General features: G+C 46.5%; 1 protein-coding gene across 1 annotated transcript in view; it reads right to left on the bottom strand.

Moving 5' to 3' along the window:
• Positions 1-25675, bottom strand: part of ak9 (adenylate kinase 9) — a 457701-nt gene that overhangs the window by 322393 nt on the left and 109633 nt on the right. Inside the window, exons 12-13 of the mRNA XM_038801009.1 lie at positions 15107-15287; positions 2783-2927 (exon numbers count right to left, since the gene is read on the bottom strand). Of these exons, the coding sequence (XP_038656937.1) occupies positions 2783-2927; positions 15107-15287 (326 nt within the window). The remainder of the gene's footprint in view (positions 1-2782; positions 2928-15106; positions 15288-25675) is intronic.

The following is a 25675-nucleotide window of genomic DNA, read 5'->3' as shown; positions in this document are numbered from 1 at the left end:
CAGTTTGGAGTCTTAATCACAGACTTAATACTGAATCGTATTATTATTTAATGATTGCTACTTCCCAATGGCTCCCCCAATCTGGCATTCTCCACCTACCCTGCCTAATTTCCTGGGACCAGATCCAGCACAACTTGCTCCCTGGTAGGACTGGAAAGTTCCAGAAAGTTCTCCTGCACACACTGCAAGAATTTCTCCCATTCCATGCCCCACACTTTACTCTCTTCCCAGTTTACGTTAGGGTAATTGAAATCCTCAACTATCACAAACCTACTTGCCTTGCAGGTTTCCATAATCTGCCTAAAAATGCTCTTTTCCACTTCCTCCCATTATTTGGACATCTATAATAAATACCAAACAAGTCACTGCTCCTTTCCTATTTCTCAGCTCCAACCATATAGATTCTAATTCAGGAACTGCATCTCATTCAAGAGTTATGATACTATCTTTGACCAAGACTGCTACATCTCCTCCCTTTTTACCCACACTGTTCCTACTAAAAACACTTATAACACGGGTATCCAGTCCTATTCTGGCTTGAGCCATGTTTCTCTCAATGCTACTATGTCATATTCCGCGAGAGCAATTTCTGCTTCCAGTTCCCCAATTATGTTCACTACACTCTGTGCACTTACATACAATTTAACCCTACTCTTCTTTTTCTTGCCTTTTGGGAGGCGACGATTTCTTTGTTCACTGTCAACACTCAAGCCTTCTCTCACTTCCTTTTCCCTATTCTCCAACTTCTCTCTTTTGTCCTCACTGCCACTTGCCCATTAATCAACTCAGCCCCCTGTCTTACAAGTTTACATCTACCCCACGACACTAGTTACCTCTCCGCTGGATTGGTTCCATTTTGGTTCAGATGAAGCCCATCTCTTATAAACAGCTTTCTCCTTTCCCAAAACTGATCGAAATGACCCAAAAATCTAAACCCCTCCCTTCGACACCATCCTGCAAGCCACGCATTTACCTTCCTAATCTACCTTTGCCTAAATGGTGAAGCTTGTAGCACAGGTAGTATTTCTGAGATTACTACCCTGGAGGTGCTATGTTTCAACCTACTCCTCAACTCCTGAAACTGGTCCTGCAAGACCTCAAAACTGTCCCTTCCTATGTTGCTGTTTCCCATATGAATGACAACCTCTGTTTATTCACCCTTCCTTTCCAGAGGTTTGTCCAGGCGATCCATTATGTCCCGAGCTCTTGCACCCGAGATGCAACAGACCATACTCACAATCTTGTATGCAAACTAGACTGTGTATCCCTCAAACTATTGAGTCACCCACGAGTGCCACCTTTCTAATCTGCCCTCTCTTTTCTCAGGCACCATGGTGCTATGGTTTTCCCTCGAGTCATCTTCATAGGCATCTAAAATTTCATACCTGTTAGACAGCTCCAAGGAGTCCTAGGTTTCATGGACCTGCTGCATCTTTTCCTTGTCTACCTTTAGCCCAATTAGCTTGCCCAACACTACCTCCTTAGTGATAAAGATTGTTTCTAGGTTCTCTCCTGCCATAGCCTCCTTGATATCAATTACTGGCATGTATTTGCGTCTTCCACTGTGAAGACGGACGCAAAATACCTGTTCAATGCCTCGGACATTTCCTCATTTCCCATTATTAAATCCCCCTTCCCATCCTCTAAAGGACCTATGTTTATCTTCATCACTCTTTTTCATTTTAGATATTTGTAGAAACTTTTTGATCTGTTTTTATATTCTGAGCTCATTTACTCTCATAATCTATCTTACTTTTCTTTATAGGGGCTGGTTTAGCACAGGGCTAAATCGCTGGCTTTGAAAGCAGACCAAGGCAGGCCAGCAGCACGGTTCAATTCCCGTACCAGCCTCCCCGAACAGGTGCCAGAATGTGGCGACTAGGGGCTTTTCACAGTAACTTAATTTGAAACCTACTTGTGACAATAAGCGATTTTCATTTCATTTAATTTAATTTTCATTTCATTTATAGCTTTTTTTGTGGCTTTCTGTTGACCTTTAAAGATTTCCCAATCCTCTAGCTTCCCACTAATCTTTGCCACTTTGTATACATTTTGTTTCAATTTGATACCCTCCTTTCTTTCCTTCGATATCCATGGCTGATCTTTTCACTGGTATATACTTTTGATGAGCAGAAAGTCCTCCACTGTTCCTGAATTTCCCCACCAGAACATCTTAGCTCTAAGTCTACCTTAGCCAACTGTTCCCTCTTCCCATGAATAATATTCGAGCTGGAAGAACTATTGAGAATTAATTGGCACCCCCAGAATCAATAACATAAAAGATGGGAACATAAAATAAACTGATAGAGAAAGCAACAAAAACAATTATTACTGTATAGAACTAAAGAATATAAGCTGTTTTCGTAAATTAAAAAAACAGAATAACTGAATCTTGATATTTTGCTTAAATGGGGGAGACAATTGCATTGTGGTATTGTCACTGGACCAGTAAGGCAGAGACCCAAAATAATGATCTGAGGACCGGGGTCAAATCCCACCATGGTAGATGGTGAAACTTGAATTCAAAATCTGCAATTAAAAGTCAAAAGAAGACCATGAAATCATTGATGATTGTCATAAAAACTCATCGGGTTCACTGATCGCATTTAGGGAAGGAAATCTGCTGTCCTTACCTGGTCTGGCCTAAATGCGACTCCAACTCCATACCAATGTGGTTGACTCTTAAAAGCCCTCAGGGATGGGCAATAAATTGTGGCCCAGCCTGCGATGCCCACACCCCATGAAAACATTGAATTATTTTTTAAATTGTTTACTAATTTACCTTGAGCTTCCTCCAACATAGTCTTTTCCAGTTTATTTCTAACGGTAAGTATTGCTGATACAACGGTGTCTGCCCGAACTTGTTCAATGTTGTCAAACTTCAATTTCTGCCGCTGTGGCTCCAAAAGCTGGAACATATCCAGAACCTGAAATATTGTTTTATACCAATTATTATTTTAATGATGAGACAGATTTCCAAGCTTTTGCAGAGGAAACTAGGGACGGAATTCTCCGACCCCCCCCCCCCCCCCCCCCCCGCTGGGTCAGAGAATCGGCGGGGGCTGGCGGCGTGAATGCCACCCCGCCGCTCAGACGCCGGTTGCCGAATTCTCCGGTGCCAGTTTTTGGGCATGGGCGGGGATCACGTCGTGCTGGTCTGGGGACGTTAGCAGTGGTCCACCCTGGCAATTCTGTGGGCCCCGATGGGCCGAGCGGCCGGCCGTTTTCGGCCAGTCCCGCCGGCGTGGGTTAGACAAGATCCATACCGGCGGCACCTGGCTTTGAGGGTGGCTAGCAGAGCCCTCGGGTAGGGGTGGGGGGGGGGGGGGGGGGGGGGGGGGGGGGGGGGGTGGGGGGGGGTGGGAGGCGCGGGGGAATCCAGCCCCAGGGGGGGTCCCCACGGTGGCCTCGCCCGCAATCGGGGCCCACCGATCTGCGGGTGGGCCTGTGCCGTGGGGCACTCTTTCCCTCCGCTCCGGCCTGTGTAAGACTCCGCGATGGCCGGCACAGAGAATAAACCTCCTGTGCATGTGCAGGGATCATGCCAGCGGTTCTGCGCATGCACCAGAACACGCTGGGGCTCCTGCGCCTGCGCCAATTCGCTCCGGCCGGCGGAGGCCCTTCGGCGCCGGTTGTTGCGGCACCAACCACTTCCGCGATGGCCTAGCCTCTGGAAGTGCTGAGTATTCCGCACCTTCTGGGCGGCCCGACGCCAGAGTGGTTTACCCCCTCTGCCGATTGCGGGAGAATCCCGCCCTAGATTACCAAGTACTCTGGACCTTTGACAATTTTCACAGACCTCTAGTAGTAAGGGTTTTGCAGCACTTATTTCCTCCAAAGATTCTCTTGCTGGTAAAATCAACTAATACTAGAACAGCTCAATGTATTTCCCCATAGTTCCTCCATATATTCAGCTGTAACTCTTCTTTATGTACATGCTGTAAAGGCAACAGATCTGACTAAAAGTCCCTCCCAATGCCAACCAGGAGTCCTCAGTAAAAGTAGCATTATAGTGGGTTCCATCCAATAATTCTAATAACAGCCTCCACAGTGGTGTTCCTTTAAAATGAATTCAAAATGAACCCATTGAAATTCCCTCTTCTGACTTGGGATATGCTTAAACAGGCAAGCACTATTTACTACCAGAAGGAGAATGGTGAGGCAAGTGGGCATTTATGATGACTGGTGAAAGGCAGAGCAATCACCAGCGACCATTAAATTGGGAACTTGCAAATAATATGAATACTGCATGTCCACAGAGGTGTATTTTGTTAAAATACCTTGAATAAAAATGAACTTGCCTCTTTTGGCATGAACCACCTTTCATACAGCACCGAGATAGGAAATTCAGTGGGTAATGTCATCAATATTGTTGTGAAAGCACTTCCTTGGCGTGAGAGAATGTACAACAATCAAGCGGGACATTAAATTGCACTGAATTTCTAACGCCCATTCTCTTTCCATTTGTCATAAAGAGAACCTCATAGGATTCCTTCAAGCATCCTCCAAATGTTGGATGTCAGTCTTCATTACCTGTAATTCCCTAACTCTTATGTACTTTAAAGAAAATAGGATTTACATGGTAATCCCATCTCTGAATGTTGTGAACCATTAAAAGTATGGGCAGGGAGCACAGAGGCCCTGTCCCATCTTTTTACTCATTCTCAGAGCTCTATTGATCTTTTGCTTTCCTAATCTAATCATGCTGACATCTATTTTAATATTTACAATGCTATTCAATTCAGCTGGAGCATAGGCACCATCAACAGGACTAAAGACTGATATGAAATAGTTATTTGTGACCTGATTGGCCTGAGAATCAGTTTGCATCAGTCCAAAATTTTCTTTCAGTGTCCTTATACAATCTTTAATGACATAGCTGAAAAGATCCTTACTATTATAACTACAGTTATCCACAATCTTCTGTTCCAGAGACATCTTAGCTACTATAATGATTGAAATCACATACTGGAATGTAAATAAATAGTCTTCAGACCCCACCACAAATTCCATTTACTTGCCACCAACACCATTCTTTCCCCTAATGGTCCCCACCACAAATTTCATTTACTCGCCACCAACACCATTCTTTCCCCTAACGGTCCGCACCACGAATTCCATTTACTCGCCACCAACACCATTCTTTCCCCTAACGGCCCCACCACAAATTCCATTTACTCGCCACCAACTCCAGCCTTTTCCCCAAAAGCTGTCCAAAATTATAGCAGACTATTTGCAACCTATCTGTCACACTTGACCCCAAAGATGGATATCTAACCACATATATCCGACATGGAATGAGCAGGCTGTCTTATGAGGAAAGTTTAAAAGAGTGAGACATAGAACATAGAACAGTACAGGCCCTTCGGCCCTCGATGTTGTGCCGAGCAATGATCACCCTACTCAAACCCACGTACCCCCCCCCCCCCCTTGAACCTTACTTTTTAGGACACTACGGGCAATTTAGCATGGCCAATCCACCTAACCCGCACATCTTTGGACTGTGGGAGGAAACCGGAGCACCCGGAGGAAACCCACGCACACACGGGGAGGACGTGCAGACTCCGCACAGACAGTGACCCAGCCGAGAATCGAACCTGGGACCCTGGAGCTGTGAAGCATTTATGCTAACCACCATGCTACCGTGCTGCCCCATGGAAAGGAAGTTTCCATTTGTGGTGGGTGAGTCCAAAACTAGGGGACACAGTTTAAAATTAGAGGTCGTCCTTTTAGGACAAAGATGCGGAGAACTTTCTCTCGGAGGGTTGTTCAATTTTGGAACTCTCTGGAGTAATTTAACTCAGGAGTAATTTAATATTTTTAAGGCAAAGAAGGATAGTTCATCCTTGTCAGGCAAGGGAATCAAAGGTTATCGGAATACGGAATTTGAAACAGATCAATTATGATCTGATTGATTGGGGGAGCAGACTTGAGGGCCTGAATGAACTACTTCTGCTCCTATTTTGCATTTTCATACATCCATTCCCTCACCAAAACCCTCTGACTTCATCTCTGTAGCATCACCTGGCCACTGTGGTGATATGCCTGTGCACAGTTCTGTATTTAGTTAGCAATGCAACCTCCAACCAACTGGTGGTGATAGAGATCCGTCACTGACCCAGACATCTGCCAGTTGGTAGTAAGTTGTACAAGAACATAATCGCATAGAGTAGCTCCAGGAGAATTCACTTGTCTGTATACAGTCATCATCTGTATTATAGTTTAGCAGTTATCTTTGCCACGTGCTTGTTAATAAATCATCTTTACATTCAAAATACTATATGTTCTGTGCACATCTTTACAGCAGTTATATCACAGAACACACACCACTGCATCAACTCATATGATGCTGAAACCCTCATCATGCCTTTTTTGTGTACTATTTCAACATTCTTCTGGTCATTCTCTCACCTTTCACTATCCCTAAACTTGAGGTCATCCAAACCTGAATTAAAAGAATGGACAGTGCACAGGACCAGTAGCTCACAAATAAAATTGCAATTGACACATTTCTGGACAACAATTCAGAAAGACAAAACTTAGACAATAAATATTTACTCCAACCTCCACACGTTTTGCTCCTTCTGCAGTCTTACATCCCATCCTGGATTGAGAAAGTACTCATGGTCAGATCTCTACCTGCCCATATGTTGACTGTAATATCATACAAGCTGCTTGAAATCGCCTTTATTAATTAGTACAGTTAGCCCTTTAATTGATGTCAGGTTGACAGTCGACCTCCCAAAATATCAATATGCAGCATTTCTCCAAAATTTATCAATATCGATTTTATGATGCACTGGGAGAAGCATACACTGACCCACATGCAAGTTTAAATTGAACAGGAAAAGGAAGGCGTGATCTACCAGCCATGTTGCGCTCTCGATTGAGCATGGTGCAACCGGTGAATGCTGGGAGATCCCTCTCGCGGGCTTCCCGACAGTTTTCACGCCTCGCAGGATTCACCCAAGTTCTGTGAGGTGTTTGAGTCAGAATCCCGCCAACAAGGGGCGGGACCAAACATGTGCGCTGAAGCCGGTTTTAAACCAACTTCGGCTAACTTACCCAGCAACCACTGGCTTCCCTCGACTCTCCGGCCTCCCCAGCGAGGCCGCAGCCAGACATCGTTTAGCACTGTTACTCACAAACGTGGTCCAGGCTGAACAGCAACAAGGAAGGGTTTCTGGGCCATCAAAGACCCCTGGGTGGTCAGGGTAAGTGCAGGGTGGCTCGCTGGCCCTCCCCCTGAAACACAGACATCTTGGCACTGCCCGGCTGGCACTGCGAAGGTGCCCAGATGGCACTGCCAAGCTGATAGGTGCACTGCCTGGGTGTCAGTGCCAAGGTGCCCAGTATGGCATTGCCAAGGGTCAGGGGCTGAGGGGGCCATGCCCATGAAAGGAGGGTGGTTTGAAGGGTGGGGACGTGTAGGGCAGGTATGTAGGGGCTTCCGGGAAGTTGGGGGAAGGAGAGATGAAGGTGGGGATCTTGGAAGAGAGAGGGTGCTGAAAGGGGCTTGGGGGGTGGGGGTGGCAGTAGGGGGGGGGGGGGAGGGGGGCCCCATAGCAGGGTATCCTCACTTGGGGGGGTGTGGGGTATTGCCCAATGTGTGGGGGGGGGGGGGGGGGTGACATTACCCATGGGTGAGGGGAGGGTGGAGGACCCACAGGCGCACTTAGAGATCAGGACTCTAGTGCTTAAAAAGATTTGACTTGGGCGAAACAAGTGAGAAACTCCCCAGGGCTCAAAAAAGTGGCAAAGGACACAATCTCCCCAAAAGGGAACAATGTCCCTGAGCAAGCGCATTTAGCCGCTTGTTTCCCAGCATTCAGTGCAGAGAAACACATGGCTATTCAACGCGACTCATGTCGAATAAGGGGCCTGAACTGGGAAGGTGCGGCCAAAGCCGCATGTAATCCTGTTTTTTTAGCCCGGCGTTATAGCAAGAGAATGGCATCCCAATCTCCGAGGCCCCGAAAAGAATTCCCGACCTCCCCACCCCCACCCTTGGCAATGCCAGACTGACACCCAGGTGGTACTGACAGGTTATACCAGCAGTGCCAGGCACCAACCTGCCAAAGGCCTTGCAGCTGGTGGCCTCCAATCTCCCTGGAGACCCCCACAAGTGCCGTTCTGTCTGGTCCCCGTTTGTCAGGACCAGTACCAAACTGCGCTCACCCAAGGCGAACGGGTCGAATCCCAAAGCCTCAGGTACCTCGGAAATCTGCACATTAGAGTGAGATTAGCTGTCTCTAATCTGCACAATTCACCTTGAAACATCTGTTGAATCCCGTGAGGTATTGCGAGCCGCATAGTCCCGGTAGCGGAGTCTCCTGGCTTTCAATGGCCATGCTTCGCCACGGCGAGTTACCTTTCCGGGGCAGCGTGGCCGGAGGATCGTGCCCTACGTGTCATTTTATAGCGGTGGGGATCTCGCCAGCAGAGCCGGCAGGAAACTCCCTGAAAAACCCGCCACGGGCAGCACAGTGGTTAGCACTGCTGCCTCATGGCACTGAGGACCCGGGTTCAACTCCAGCCCCAGGTCACTGTCCATATGGAGTTTGCACACTCTCCCAGTGTCTACATGGGTCTCATCCCCACATCCCAAAGATGTGCAGGGTAGGTCGATTGGCTACACTAATTTGCCCATTAATTGGAAAATTGAGTACTCCAAATTTTTTTTAAAAGAAGAAAAACAACAATTTCTCCCTCAATGCCAGCAATACTACAGAGCTGGTCATTGACTTCAGGAAGAAAAGTACTGTACACTCCCCTGTCAGCATCAATGGGGCCAAGGGGAGATGGTTAGCAGTTTCAAATTCATAGGGGTACGCATCTCCAAAAATCTGTCCTGGTCCACCCGTGTTGACGCTACCACCAAGAAAGCACAACAGCGCCGACACTTCCTCAGGAAACTAAGGAAATTCGGCATGTCCACATTAACTCTTACCAACTTTTACAGATAGAACATAGAAAGCATCTTATCTGACTGCATCGCTGCCTGGGATGCGAGAGGGTGTTTGCTGGAGCTGTTGGGGAGGGTTTAAACTAACGTGGCAGGGGGATGGGAACCAATCCAGGAAGTCGGAAGGTAGTGAAACAGGGACAGAAACAAAAGGCAGTAAGGGGGAAAGCGTAAGGCAGAGAAGCCATAGTCAATGATCAAAAAGGGCAACAGTACATGGTACAGTGACTGAGGGAAGCTTAGTGAATAGGCCCAGTAATACTAAAAAGAATAAAATGGGAAGTAAAAACATAAATGGTAAGTGACATGGCAGGTTGTTACATGAAGATATGGGTTCAACGACAAGGAAAATTAGGAGAAAAGTTAAGAGGAAATATAACTTAGGAGAGGTTACTGATCGAGGTGTTAAGATTCAAAACAGAGGTATAAAAGCCAACATAAGTGTACTTTATCTGAGTGCTTGTAGTATTCGGAATAAGGTAAAGGAGTTGATGGCGCAAATCATCGTGAATGACTATGATTTAGTGGCCATTACTGAAACATGGTTAAAGGATGGGGCCTAAATATCCGAGGGTATCAAACTATTCGGAAGGACAGAGCGGATGGTAAGGGGGGTGGTGCAGCTCTGTTATTTAAGGATGACATCCGGGCAATAGTAAGGGATGACATCGGTGCTATGGAGGATAAGGTTGAATCCATGTGGGTAGAAATCAGGAATAGTATGGCGAAAAAGTCACTGATAGGAGTAGTCTATAGGCCACCAAATAGTAACGTTATGGTGGGGCAGGCAATAAACAAAGAAATAACTGATGCATGTAGAAATTATACAGCAGTTATCGTGGGGGATTTTAATCTCCATGTCAATTGGTTTAACCAGTTTGGTCAAGGCAGCCTTGAGGAGGAGTTTATAGAATGTATCCGCAATAGTTTCCTAGAACAGTATGTAATGGAACCTACGAGAGAACAAGCGGTCCTAGATCTGGTCCTATGTAATGAGACAGGATTGATTAATGATCTCATAGTTAGGGATTCTCTTGGAAGGAGCCATCACAATATGGTGGAATTTAAAATACAGATGGAGGGTGAGAAGGTAAAACCAAACACTAGTGTTTTGTGTTTAAACAAAGGAGATCACAAGGGGATGAGAGAAGAGCTAGCTAAGGTAGACTGGGAGAAAAGACTTTATGGTGAAACAGTTGAGGAACAGTGAAGAACCTTCCAAGCGATTCTTTACAGTGCTCAGCAAAGATTTATAGCAACAAAATGGAAGGACGGTAGAAAGAGGGAAAATCGACCTTGGATAGCTAAGGAAACAAGGGAGAGTATCAAATTGAAGGAAAAAGCATACAAAGTGGCAAAGATTAGTGGGAGACTAGAGGACTGGGAAATATTTAGGGGGCAACAGAAAGCTCCTAAAAAAGCTATAAAGAAGAGTAAGATAGATTATGGGAGTAAACTTGCTCAGAATATAAAAACAGATAGTAAACGTTTCTACAAATATATAAAACAAAAAAGAGTGGTTAAGGTAAATATTGGTCTTTTAGAGGATGAGAAGGGATATTTAATAATGGGAGAAGAGGAAATGGCTGAGGAACTGAACAGGTGCTTTGGGGTGGTCTTCGCAGTGGAAGACACAAATAACATGCCAGCGACTGATAGAAATGAGGTTATGACAGGTGAAGACCTTGAGATGATTGTTATCACTAAGGAGGTAGTGATGGGCAAGCTAATGGGGCTAAAGGTAGACAAGTCTCCTGGCCCTGATGGAATGCATCCCAGAGTGCGAAAAGAGATGGCTAGGGAAATTGCAAATGCACTAGTGATAATTTACCAAAATTCACTCGACTCTGGGGTAGTCCCGGCGGATTGGAAATGAGCAAACGAGATACCACTGTTTAAAAAAGGAGGTAGGCAGAAAGCGGGTAATTATAGGCGAGTGAGCTTAACTTCGGTAGTAAATGAAAATGAAAATCGCTTATTGTCACGAGTAGGCTTCACTGAAGTTACTGTGAAAAGCCCCTAGTCGCCACATTCCGGCGCCTGTCCGGGGAGGCTGGTACGGGAAGATGCTGGAATCTATCATCAAGGAAGAAATAGCGAGGCATCGGGATGGAAATTGTCCCATTGGGTAGACTCAGCATGTGTTCATAAAGGGCAGGTTGTGCCTAACTAGTTGAGTGGAATTTTTTGAGGACATTACCAGAGCGGTAGATAATGGGGAGCCAATGGATGTAGTATATCTGGATTTCCAGAAAGCCTTTGACTAGGTTTCACACAAAAGGTTGCTGCATAAGATAAAGATGCATGGCATTAAGGGTAAAGTAGTAGCATGGATAGAGGATTGGTTAATTAATAGAAAGCAAAGAGTGGGGATTAATGGGTGTTTCTCTGGTTGGCAATCAGTAGTTAGTGGTGTCCATCAGGGATCAGTGTTGGGCCCAAAATTGTTCACAATTTACATAGATGATTTGGAGTTGGGGACCAAGGGCAATGTGTCCAAGTTTGCAGACGACACTAAGATGAGTGGTAATGCAAAAAATGCAGAGGATACCAGAAGTCTGCAGAGGGATTTGGATAGAACATAGAACATAGAAAAATACAGCACAGAACAGGCCCTTCGGCCCACGATGTTGTGCCGAACCTGTGTCCTAGATTAATCATAGACTATCATAGAATTTACAGTGCAGAAGGAGGCCACTCAGCCCATTGAGTCTGCACCGGTTCTTGGAAAGAGCATCCTACCTGAAGTCAACACCTCCACCCTATCCCCATAACTCAGTAACCCCACCCAACGCTAAGGGCAATTTTGGACACTAAGGGCAATTTATCATGGCCAATCCACCTAACCTGCACATCTTTGACTGTGGAGGAAACCGGAGCACCCGGAGGAAACCCACGCACACACGGGGAGGATGTGCAGACTCCGCACAGACAGTGACCCAAGCCGGAATCAAACCTGGGACCCTGGAGCTGTGAAGCAATTGTGCTATCCACAATTCTCCCATGCTGCCCTTAAGAACAAATTAATCTACACTCCATTATTCTACCATAATCCATGTACCTATCAAATAGCCGCTTGAAGGTCCCTAATGTTTCCGACTCAACTACTTCCACAGGCAGTGCATTCCATGCCCCCACTACTCTCTGGGTCAAGATCCTACCTCTGACATCCCCCAATATCTTCCACCATTCACCTTAATTTATGTCCCCTTGTAATGGTTTGTTCCACCCGGGGAAAAAGTCTCTATCTATTCCCCTGATCATCTTATAAACCTCTATCAAGTCGCCCCTCATCCTTCTCCGTTCTAATGAGAAAAGGCCTAGCACCCTCAACCTTTCCTCGTAAGACCTACTCTCCATTCCAGGCAACATCCTGGTAAATCACCTTTGCACCTTTTCCAAAGCATCCTCATCCTTCCTAAAATGAGGTGACCAGAACTGCACACAGTACTCCAAATGTGGCCTTACCAAGGTTTTGTACAGCTGCATCATCACCTCACGGCTCTTAAATTCAATCCCTCTGCTAATGAACTCTAGCACACCATAGGCTTTCTTCACAGCTCTATCCACTTGAGTGGTAACTTTCAAAGTTCTATGAACATAGACCCCAAGATCTCTCTGCTCCTCCACATTGCCAAGAACCCTACCGTTAACCCTGTTATCCGCATTTATATCTGTCCTTCCAAAATGGACAACCTCACACTTGTCAGGGTTAAACTCCATCTGCCACTTCTCAGCCTAGTTCTGCATCCTATCTATGTGTCTTTGCAGCCGACAACAACCCTCCTCACTATCCACAACTCCACCAATCTTCGTATTGTCTGCAAATTTACTGACCCACCCTTCAGCTCCCTCATCCAAGTCATTAATGAAAATCACAAACAGCAGAGGACCCAGAACTGATAGGTTAAGTGAATGGGCTAGGGTCTGGCAGATGGAATACAATGTTGACAAATGTGAGGTTATCCATTTTGGTAGGAATAACAGCAAAAGGAATTATGAAATGAAAATGAAATGAAAATCGCTTATTGTCACAAGTAGGCTTCAAATGAAGTTACTGTGAAAAGCCCCTAGTCGCCACATTCCGGCACCTGTTCGGGGAGGCTGTTACGGGAATCGAACCGTGCTGCTGGCCTGCTTGGTCTGCTTTCAAAGCCAGCGATTTAGCCTTGTGCTAAATGATAAAATATTAAAACATGCTGCTGTGCAGAGATACCTGGGTGTGCTAGCGCATGAGTCGCAAAAAGTTGGTTTACAGGTGCAACAGGTGATTAAGAAGGCAAATGGAGTTTTGTCCTTCATTGCTAGAGGGATGGAGTTTAAGACTAAGGAGGTTATGCTGCAATTGTATAAGGTGTTAGTGAGGCCACACCTGGAGTGTTGTGTTCACTTTTGGTCTCCTTACCTAAGAAAGGACGTACTGGCGCTGGAGGGTGTGCAGAGGAGATTCACTAGGTTAATCCCAGAGCTGAAGGGGTTGGATTAAGAGGAGAGGTTGAGTCGACTGGGACTGTACTCGTTGGAATTTAGAAGGATGAGGGGGTACCTTATAGAAACATATAAAATTATGAAGGGAACATATAGGATAGATGCGGGCTCGTTATTTCCAATGGCGGGTGAAAGCAGAACTAGGGGGCATAGCCTCAAAATAATGGGGAAGTAGATTTAGGACTGAGTTTAGGAGGAACTTCTCCACCCAAAGGGTTGTGAATCTATGGAATTCCTTGCCCAGTGAAACAGTTGAGGCTCCTTCATTAAATGTTTTTAAGATAAAGATAGTTTTTTGAAGAATAAAGGGATTAAGGGTAATGGTGTTCGGGCCGGAAAGTGGAGCTGAGTCCACAAAAGATCAGCCATGATCTCACTGAATGGCGGAGTAGGCTCGAGGGGCTAGATGGCCTACTCCTGCTCCTAGTTCTTATATTAGTATGGCAACTGCTCGGCCGAAGACCACAAGGAACTTCAAAGAGACATGAACACAGCCCAGTCCAACACACGAACTAGGGGCTGGTTTAGCACAGGGCTAAATCGCTGGCTTTGAAAGCAGACCAAGGCAAGCCAGCAGCATGGTTCATTTCCCGTACTAGCCTCCCTGAACAGGCGCTGGAATGTGGCGACTTGGGGCTTTTCACAGTAACTTCATTTGAAGCCTACTTGTGACAATAAGCGATTTTCGTTTCATTTTACCTGCCTCCCATCCATTGACTCCATCCACACCTCCCGCTGCCTGGGGAAAGTGGCCAGCATAATCAAAGACCCTCCCACCTGGCTTAGTCATACTTCCAACTTCTTCCATCGGGCAGGAGATACAAAAGTCTGAGAACACGCACAAACAGACTCAAAAACAGCTTCTTTCCTGCTGTTACCAGACTCCTAAACAACCCTCTGATGGACTGACCTCATTAATATTACACCCCGGTATGCTTCACCCAATTCCGGTGTTAGGTAGTTACATTGTGTACCTTATGTTGCCCTATTACGTATTTTATTTTATTTCCTTTTCTTTTCATGTATTTAATGATTGTTGAGCTGCTCGCAGAAAAATACTTTTCTCTGTACCTTGGTACACGTGACAATAAACAAAATTCAATCCAAAACACGCCACAAATGAACTTAAAATTTTTTCCGCAGAATTGCATCCTGAGGGCAGGATTCTCCAGCCGTGTCCGCCCGGCAATCGAAGAATCCCAAAGGCCAAACACAAGGCCAAAGGCTTCTCCATTGTCGTCGTCTCTCCCGTGGCAGAAGAATCCCAAGTGTGGGCTAAACCAGTGACACGACCCAGGGCTGGAAAAAGTGACAAAGTGCCATTGAATAGTGGTTGGGAACTAAACTTGCCAGTGAGAAAATGCCTGAAAAACCCGCCATAAATGTTGGAGAAGTCGCTGGCACAAATGAACTTAGAACTCAGACTGTACAAGTTAGATGCAAATAATAAGGCTATCTCACATTCAAATCTGCCGGTCTCATTTATGACTAATTTCATGCCTCTGTAAATTGGCTACTAGAAAGAGGTGATTATGTATACAATGCTACCTACACTCACCTGGAAGAGGGTCCTTAGAGAGGCTGGAAATGGATGCCAAAACTGTAAGTACTCTACATAATAATCACAGGGCGTAAAATAGAGCTATGAAATACCTTTGCATCATATTTCTGTGCAATCAATTTGCAGAGTGTGGTCTTTCCTGTAGATTTTGGGCCCAGTATAGCAACCTTGCAAGGTGGACGAGGATGTGGAGGGAGAAGATATGGTCGAGGATTGGAGATAAACTTTTTCAAAGCTTCTTCAGATGAAAGAAAATACATTTTGTCCAAATAGCTGCAAAATAGATTAAAAAATTATGAGCACTAGGTGCACATTTGAACTTGAAACTGAATAGACAAAGAATAGAATAAGCTTAATGACAAGGTTTTGTTGTTGACTCTCTATAGAACAAGAGAATGCTAAAAGTAATATATTCTATCAAAAGGAAATGTACAATAACTCAAAAACCAGAATGATTTCAATGAATCTTACTGTAAACTGACAACAATCAAATGGAATTTAAGGCCCCTGATGACCATCAATTCAGTCAAGACAGTTTGTACCAAAGAACAGTGGCTTTAATCAACTAGATGTGTGCCAACCTGTAGCTTCTCCCGCCTGTCTCAGATCGGCCGGTTATATACCTCCTCAGAGGGGCGGAGCCACAGGCGGAGCCAACAGCAGCATCAACACAACAATTCAACAGCTACAGTAACAGCAACAACAGTAAGTAAGTATATACAATAGTGGATGTCGATGACAACAGTAATAATAGAACAACAGTGAGTATATACAATAGCCATACTTGGCTCACCACAGCCCCAATATTAATCTATCCATCCTCAGGGTGATGGCACAGTCACGTGATTAAAAATTAAAATACAGGAGCACAGTCCCAATGAGCCTATTTCAGGTTCTGGTTAAGGGCCTCACAGCGCCGAGGACCCGGGCTCGATCCCGGCCCCAGGTCACTTTCATGTTCAGCTTGCACATTTTCCCTGAGTCACCCCCACAACCCAAAAAGATGTACAAAGTAGGTAAATTGGCCACGCTAAATTGCCTCTTAAATGGAAAAAATAGAATTGGGTACTCTAAATTTGTTTTTTAAACTTAAAACCCCCTCCCTAAGAGGATTATGGGTTTACCAGTTCAACAAGGCAACTTAACACCACCTTCAAGGGTAATTACAGATGAGCAACAAATGTTGGCCTCACCAGTGATGCCTACATTCCATGAAATAATAAAAAAGTGCCTGCTCCTATTTATATTGTGGTGCGGAGGCACAGAGGGAGTGGTTCAAGATGTGCAAGTATTCTGCCCTTAATGAGCGTTGATACTTTTCAATGCATTGGGAACCTAATTTAAATGTAACCATTGTTTGAGCAAACCAGCAGTGAAATGAAGGTGGAGTTGCCAGAAGACAACACAGGAATAGGAGTAGGCCATTCAGCCCCTCGAGCCGGTCCTGCCATTCAATGAGATCATGGCTGATTTGTGTCCTAACTCTATAAACCTGTCTTTGGCCTGTATCCATTAATATCCGCAACAAACATCTCTCTATCGCGGATTTAAAATTAACAACTGATCTAGCTTCAATTGCTGTTTGTGGGAGAGAGTTCCAAACCTCACCCTTTTTTTTCAAAAAATCCAATAAAGGGGTAAATTAGCATGGCCAATCCACCTACTCTGCCACATCTTTGGGCTGAGGGGGTGAGATCCACACAGACATGGGGAGAATATGCAAACTCCACACGGACAGTAAAGTGACCTAGAGCTGGGATTGAACCTGGGTCCTGGGCGCCATGAGGCAACAGAGCTAATCACTGTGCCACCTCTCCCATTCTTTGAGTGAAGAAGTTCTTCCTAACATCTCTTCTGAACAGTCCTGCCTTAGATTTTAGATTATGCCCCCAAGATTTAGAACCTCCAACCAGTGGAAATAGTTTATCTTCATCCACCCTGTATTTTCCTGTTACTATCTTGAGTACTTCAATCAGGTCAGCCTTAACCTTCTAAATTCCAGCAAAAACAGGTGTAATTTGAGTCATCTCTCCTCATAACTCAATCCCTGTAATCCAGGCATAACTTTTGTAAACCTACATTGCGCTCCCTCCAAGGCCAAAATATCCTTCCTAAGGTGTGGTGCCCAGAATTGTTCAGAGTACTGAGAGTGTTGGAGCATTTTTGTGATAGTGGCCACAACATGGTTCAATTTAAATTTGTTATGGACAAAGAAATAGGCAAGTTGCAAAAAGAAGGTTTTGGATTCGGGAGGTGGAAGGAGTAGATTTTAACAAAATAAGGCAGGATCTGGCCAAGGTAGACTGGAGTTACTTGTGGAAAAGTAGTGGGGGGTGTTCAAAGATGAAATGGACAGGGTACAGGCCCAATATGTTTCCTCTGGGGTAATAGGAAGGTGTAACAAACCTGGAGAACCATGAATACCCAGAGACATTCAGGATACAATGAAAAGGAAAAGAGAGGCTTTCAACAAGATTAATGGGAGCAAGTCTGCAGAGGCATTATTGGAGCACAAGTGTCAGATGGGGCTTAAGAAATCAACTAGGTGAGCAAAGAGGGGATATGACTGGGATGGTCACAACTGGGAGTTAAATATCCAGGGGTACCAGATGTTTCGGAGGGATAGACAGGTATGTAAGGGAGGTGGAGTAGCACTAATAATCAAGGACGACATCAGGGTGGCATTGAGGGATGATATAGGTTCTATGGAGGTTGAATCCATTTGGGTAGAAATTAGAAATTCTAAGAAGAAAAAGACACTGATAGGCGTAGTCTATAGGCCACCAAATAATAGCATCACACTGGGACGGGCTGTAAATTAAGAGATAACTAATGCCTGTGAAAAGGGTACAGCAGTTATCATGGGAGATTTTAATCTGCATATAGATTGATCGAATCAGCTCGGTCAGGGTAGCCTTGAAGAGGAGTTCGTTGAATGTATCCTGGATAGTTTTCTGGAACAATATGTAATGGAATCGACAAGAGAGCAAGCTATCCTAGATCTGGTCCTGTGTAATGAGGCAGGAATAATTAATTACCTCATCGTTAGGGATCCTCTTGGGAGGAGTGATCACAGCATGGTTGAATTTAGTATACAGATGGAGAGTGTGATGATAGAATCCAATACCAGGGTCCTATGCTTGAACAAAGGGGACTACGATAGAATGAGAAAGGACCTCGCTAAAGTAGACTGAAAACAAATATTTTATGGTAGGACAGTTGAGGAGCAGTGGAGTACTTTCAAAGAAATCTTTCATAGTGCTCAACAAAAGTATATTCCTGTGAGAAGGAAGAATTGTAAGAAAAGAGGTAATCTACCATGGGTGAATAAGGAGATACATGAGGCTGTCAAATTGAAAGAGAAGGCTTACAAAGTGGCCAAGATCAGCGGGAAACTAGAAGATTGGGAAAACTTTAAAGGTCAGCAGAAAGCCACAAAAAGAGCCATAAAGAAAAGTAAGATAGAACACGAAAAAAAAACTGGCACAGAATATAAGGACAGATAGCAAAAGTTTTTATAATTATATAAAACTAAAAAGAGTGGCTAAAGTAAACATTGGTCCGTTAGAGGATGAGAGTGGTCATTTAGTTATGGGATATGATGAAATGGCGGAAGCATTGAACAAATATTTCGTATCGGTCTTCACAGTGGAGTACACTAATAACGTGCCAGCAATTGACCGAGAGAAGAAGTTAGGTGAGGACCTGGAAACCATTACTATCACGAAAGAGCAAGTGTTGGGCAAGCTAATGGAGCTCAGGATAGATAAGTCTCCTTGCCCTGATGGAATGCATCCCAGGGTACTGAAAGAGATGGCTGGAGTAATAGCAGATGCACTGGCGGTAATTTTCCAAAATTCGCTGAACACTGGGGCAGTCCTAGAGGATTGAAAAACAGCAAATGCGACGCCACTGTTTAAAAAGGGAAGTAGACAAAAGATGGAGAATTATAGACCGGTTAGCTTAACCTCTGTCGTGGGGAAGATGCTTGAATCTATTATCAAGAAAGATATAGGAGGGCACCTCGATAGAAATTGTCCCATTGAACGGACGCAGCATGGATTCATGAAGGGCAGGTCATGCTTGACAAATCTCTTGGAATTCTATGAAGACATTTCGAGCAAGGTAGACAAAGGGGACCCCCCAGTGGATGTGGTGTACCTAGATTTCCGAAAGGCCTTTGACAAGGTACCGCACAAGAGGCTGCTGCATAAGATAAGGATGCATGGTGTTAAGGGTAGAGTACTAGCATGGATAGAGGATTGGTTGTCTAACAGGAAACAAAGAGTGGGAATAAATGAGTGCTATCCTGGCTGGCAATCAGTGACGAGTGTTGTGCCTCAGGGATCGGAGTTGGGACCACAATTATTTACAATTTATATAGACAATTTGGAGTTGGGAACTACGTGTAAGGTATCCAAGTTTGCAGATGACACGAAGGTGTGTGGCAGAGCAAAGTGTACTGAGGACTGTAAAACCTTACAGAGGAACATTGACACATTGGGTAAGTGGGCAAAGGTCTGGCAGATGGAGTATAATGTCAATAAGTGTGAAGTTGTGCATTTTGGTAGGAGTAACAATAGAACGGATTATTACTTAAATGGTAAAAAGCTGCAGCATGCTGCTATGCAGAGGGACCTGGGTGTTCTTGTGCATGAGTCACAGAAGGTTGGTCTGCAGGTGCAACAAGTAATTAGGAAGGCAAATGGAATTTTGTCCTTCGTTGCAAAGGGGATTGAGTTTAAAAGTAGAGAGGTGATGTTGCAGTTGTACAAGGTGCTGGTGAGGCCACACCTGGAGTACTGTGTGCATTTTTGATCTCCACACTTGAGAAAGGATGTGCTAGCACTAGAGGGGGTGCAGAGGAGGTTCACTAGGCTGATTCCGGAGTTGAGGGGGTTATCGTGTGAGGAGAAGCTGAGTAGATTGGGATTATATTCACTGGAATTCAGAAGGTTGAGGGGGGATCTAATAGAAACATATAACATTTTGAAGGGAATGGATAAGATAGAAGTAGAAAGGATGTTTCCACTGGTAGGTGAAAGTAGGACAAGAGGGCATAGCCTCAAGATTAGGGGGAGCAGATTTAGGACTGAATCAAGGAGGAACTTCTTCACTCAGAGGATGGTTAAAGTATGGAATTCCCTACCGAAAGGAGTAGTAGACGCTACTTCATTGAATATATTTAAAGATAGGGTAGGTGTTTTTTTGAAAAATAAAGGAATCACGGGGTATGGCGAGAATGCGGGTAAGTGGTTCTGAGACCACGAAAAGATCAGCCATGATCTTATAGAATGGCGGAGCAGGCTCGAAGGGCCAGACGGTCTACTTCTGCTCCTAGTTCTTATGTTCTTATGACAAAGCTCTGGCTGGTAAAAGTAGGGAACATCCCAAGATACTCTATAAGTATATCAATGGGAAGAGGATAACCAGGGAAAGAGTAGGGCCCATTAAGGACAAGGGGAAATCTGTGGGTGGAGCCAAAGGACAGTGATAGGGTGTTGAACAAATATTTCACATCTGTCTTGAACCAAGAGAATGAGGAGGTATTTAGGAACTTGGGAGAGAGAGATTGAGGTTCTGAGACCATAAGACCATAAGTAAAGTGAGCAAATTAGCGTTGGGAGTGACAAGGTACTGGATGACAAAGGGTTATCTGGGCTTGAAACGTTCGCTCTTTTCTCTTCCTACAGATGCTGCCAGACCTGCTGAGATTTTCCAGCATTTTCTCTTTGGTTTCAGATTCCAACATCTGCAAAAAATTGTTTTTTATAAGGCTTTGGAGGGCTTAGAAATGGACAAATTTCCAGGTCCGGATGAATTGTGTCCCAAGCTGCTGTGGGAGGCAAGGGAGGAGATTGCCGGTGCTCAGACCCCAATTTTGTTTTAGAAAATATTTTATTGAGGCATTTATAATTTTAACATTTTCACATTTTAAACAACAGAGATCCATCACGTGTAAAAACCCCACAGTAACACACCCAACTTCCCCCAGCCCTAAAACCTAATTACCTGTGCATTAGATTCCCTGCCCTTATTCGTCACTTCCATGCCTCCCCATCCCCCCGCCCCCCCCCCACCCCATCTCCACCCCCCCATCCCACCACCCTCCCCACCCCCTGACGATCAATTTTCCTTGAAGAAGTCGATGAACGGCTGCCACCTCCAAGCAAACCCGTGTAATAAAGTTCTTAAGGCGAAGTTAACCTTCTCTAGCCCAAGAAACCCTGCCCTGTCACTGACCCAAACCCCCGACTTCAGAGGCTCAGAGTCTCTCCATCCCAGCAGAATCCATCTCCAGGCCACCAGGGATGCAAAGGCCAAAAAGTCATCCTCTCTCCCCCACTGGGCTCCCGGATCATCCGAAACTCCAAATATCCCCACCTCTGGACTCGGAGTCAACCTCCCTTCCAGGACCTCTGACACGACTTCTGAAATTCCCTGCCAAAATCCCCTCAGCCTCGGACACGGCAAGAACACATGCATATGGTTTGCAGGACTTCCTCCACACCGCCCACACCTGTCCTCCACCTCGTCAAAAAACCTACTCAGCTGGGCCACAGTTATATGAGTCCTGTGGACCACCTTGAACTGGATCAGGCTAAGCCTGGCACACAACAAGGATGCATTGACTCTCCTCAGGGCTTTCTCCCAAAACCTGACTTCCAACACTCCTCCCAGCTTTTCCTCCCACTTCCTCTTCACCTCCCCAATTGGAACCCCTTCCCACTCCATCAGTTCCTTATATATTGCCGAGAATCTCCCCTCCCCAACCCCTGTTTTAGACATCACCTTATCCTGCAGTCCCTTAATGGGAAGCAAGGGAAGGTCAGAACCTGCCTCCGGACAAAATCCTGTACCTGCAGATACGGGAATCCGTTCCCACCTGGTAACTCAAACTCCTCCTCTAGCTCCTCCATGCTCAGGAGACCCTCCTCAATGAAGAGATCCCCAAATCTCTTAATACCTGCCTGCTGCATCTCCTGAAGGCCCTGTAGGGGCAAACCAGTGGTTGTCACAGATCGGTGACCACACCGACGCCCGCCCCAGTCCAATGTGCTGTATCCATTGCCCCCACACTTTCAGGGCTGTCACTACCACTGGGTTTGTGTAGTATCAAGCCGGTGAGAACGGCCGAGGTGCCGTTATCAGAGCCTTCAGACTCGTGCCCTTGCAAGATGCCGCCTCCACTCGCTCCCCCACTGACCTCTCCCCCTTACCCATTTCCAATCCATCGATATATTAGCCGCCAGTAGTAATTAATCAAGTTCGGAAGGGCCAAGCCCCCCTCCCCACGCCCCCGTTCAAGAAGGATCTTCTTCACTCTCGGGGCTTTCCCGGCCCATATAAATCCCGAGATCACCGCATTAATCTTCCTAAAAAATGTCTTGGGAATGAAGATTGGAAGACACTGAAACACGAACAGCAATCTTGGGACTACGTCCTACCTACGGAAGTCCCCTTTTATTTGTTCAATCACCCTGCCCAAATTTAGTTTATGAAGCTGTCCCCAGTCCCTTGCCACGTGAATCTCCAGGTACCTAAAACTCCCTCCCACCACTTTGAACGGCATCTCCCTCAGTCTCCTCTCCTGCCCCCTCGCCTGGATCGCAAAAACCTCACTTTTGCCCGTATTCAGTTTGTAACCTGAGAACCGACCAAATTCCTCCAGTATCCCCATAATTCCTGCAATTCTCCTCAACAGGTCGGTTATATAAAGGAGCAAATCATCCGCATAGAGCAAGACCCTATGTTGCACTGCCCCTCACACTATCCCCCGCCAAATGTTTGATGCTCCCAGCGCCATTGCCTAAAGCTCTATAGCCAGGGTAAACAATAGTGGGCAGAGTGGATACCCCTGCCTTGTCCCTCGACACAGACTAAAATACTCTGATCGAACGCGGTTTGTCCTTACATTCTCCACCGGTAGCAACCGGATCCAAACCACAAATCCCTGCTCAAACCCAAACCTTCCCAGGACATCCCATAAATACCTCCACGCCACCCGATCAAAGGCCTTTTCTACAATCATGGCCACCACCATCTTGACCTCACGTTCCTCCGCAGGCATCATTATTACATTCAGGAGCAGCCTAATGATGGACGTCAGGTGCTGTCCCTCAACAAATCCTGTCTGATCCTCCCCGATTACCCCCGGTACACAGTCATCTATACGTGTGGCCAAGATCTTTGTCTGCAATTTTGCATCCACATTTAAAAGGGAGATTGGCCAATATGAACCACAGCTCTCCGGATCCTTATCCCGCTTCAAAATAAGGGAAATCGATGCCTGCGGTAACGTTGGGGGGGGGGGGGAGCACTCCCAGCTCCTTCGACTCATTAAAATCCTTTACCAGGAGTGGCTCCAACAACCCGGAAAACTTTTTATCAAACTCAACCGGGTTTTATTAGATTTCCTGATGGCTTTTTCCCCAGATTCATACACCGCCCCCTTTACCCTCCTCAGCTGTCCCTCTGCCTTACCTGTGGACAGGAGCTGAAATTCCAGCTGCAGTCTCTGACACTGCTTCAAAAGCACGTCATCCGGAGTGTCCGCGTACCTCCTGTCCACCTGTAACATTTTCCCTACCAGCCTGTCCAACTCCGCCTGTTCAGCCTTCTCCTTATGGGCCTGAATTGAGATGATTTCCCCCCTAATAACAGCCTTCAGTACCTCCCAAACCGCCCCTCCAAACCTCACCTTTATATATCCCCGAATGGCTTCCCTTCCCAATCACACGCCTCATCCTCTACTAACAGCCCCACATCCAACCTTCATTGGGCCTTTCCCGACTTGCAAGTCTACCTAGTGCGGGGCGTGGTCTGACACCACAATTGCTGAATAATCAGCATCCACCACCTCAGCCGTCACTAAGAAGTCTATATGGGAATACACCTTATGCACATGGGAGTAGTGTGGTAGTCACCACTGTTGTATATGAAAATGAAATGAAAATCGCTTGTCACGCGTAGGCTTCAATGAAGTTACTGTGAAAAGCCCCTAGTCGCCACATTCCGGCGCCTGTCCGGGGAGGCTGGTACGGGAATCGAACCGTGCTGCTGGCCTGCTTGGTCTGCTTTAAAAGCCAGCGATTTAGCCTTGTGAGCTAAACCAGCCCCTCTAACATACATGAGATGTAATATAGTGAGACTCCTGTACTACAGGTACGGGGGTAGATCCCTGCCTGCTGGCTCTGCCCAGTAGGCGGAGTATAAATGTGTGTCCTCACCGAGCTGCAGCCATTTCGGCAGCAGCTGCAGGAGGCTACACATCTCCGCTTAATAAAGCCTCGATTACACTCTACTCTTGTCTCGTCATAATTGATAGTGCAAAATACGCTGAGGCCATGGCGCTTCTGAAAGAGAACTACACCCAGCAGACAAACAAACTCTACGCCAGTCACCTCTAGTCCACGCGGCATCAACTCCCCGGTGAGTTTTTGGAAGATTTCTGGCATGCCCTACACGCTCTGGCAAGGGACTGCGATTGCCAGGCCGTTTTGGCCATTGAACATTCCAAACTCCTAATCAGGGATGCTTTCGTTATGGGCATAGGGTCGGCGTACATCCGCCAGCGCCTCGTAGAAGGGGCTACACTCGACCTCGCGGTGACCAAGAAACCCGCGACCTCACTAACGGTCGCCTCCTGTAATGTACAAGCGTATGCCCCCGACCGCATGGCGCCCCACCAGCGAACACCCCAAAGTGGACCCCACCAGTGACCGCCCCCAGCCAACCCCAGGCCTGCGCTGCGCGGCAGCCAGTCAGCCGCGGGGCACCCAAGTGCTACTTCTGCGGACAGACAAAGCACCCTCGGCAGCGCTGCCCGGCGCGGAGCACACTTTGCAAGGCCTGCGAGAAAAAATAACATTTTGCTGCGGTGTGCCAGGCCCGTTCGATCGCTGCTGTAACCAGGCCCCGTACCTGTAGTACAGGAGCCTCACCGTATTACATCTCATGTATGTTATATATACAACAGTGGTGACTACCACACTACTCCCATGTGCATAAGGTGTATTCACAGATAGACTTCTTAGTGACGGCTGAGGTGGTAGATGCTGATTATTCAGCAATTGTGATATCAGACCACGCCCCGCACTACCCGGCGACCCATGGGCACCGCCATTTTCACCCCTGCAATCCACGTGCAGCCCGTGGGCGCCGCCGTCTTCCTCGCCTCATAACATGGACGCTGGACGCCGCCATCTTGCTTGCCTCAGGATACATGCGGCCCGTGGGCACCGTCATCTTCCCTCTATCAGGCCTCGTGCGGCCCATGGGCGCCGCCATCTTTAACACCAACCGCCACGTGCGCCCCGTGGCGCCACCATCTTCCCCGCCTCAGGGCTCCTGCTCGTCGGGCACCTCATCGGGCCGCTCATCACCTGCAACCGCCGCAAACCAGCCAGGGGCCTTCCAACACCAGCTACAGCTCGCCTCCATCACAATCGACCAGTCCCGGCCGCACAACCTCGCAACCGCGTCGACGACGGAAAAGGTCGGTGGGCACAAGACATCATGCCTTCTCGACTCCGGGAGTACAGAGAGCTTCATCCAGCCCAATATGGTACGGTGCTGTTCCCTCATGGTACACCCCATCACACAACAACTCTCTCTGGCCTCTGGATCCCACTCCGTGGAGATCCGGGGGTACTGCACCC

Source organism: Scyliorhinus canicula, chromosome 6 (genome assembly GCF_902713615.1).
Source record: "Scyliorhinus canicula chromosome 6, sScyCan1.1, whole genome shotgun sequence".
NCBI lineage: Eukaryota > Metazoa > Chordata > Chondrichthyes > Carcharhiniformes > Scyliorhinidae > Scyliorhinus > Scyliorhinus canicula.
Note: the sequence above shows the minus strand (reverse complement) of the source record. Positions and strands in the feature narration are given on the sequence as shown.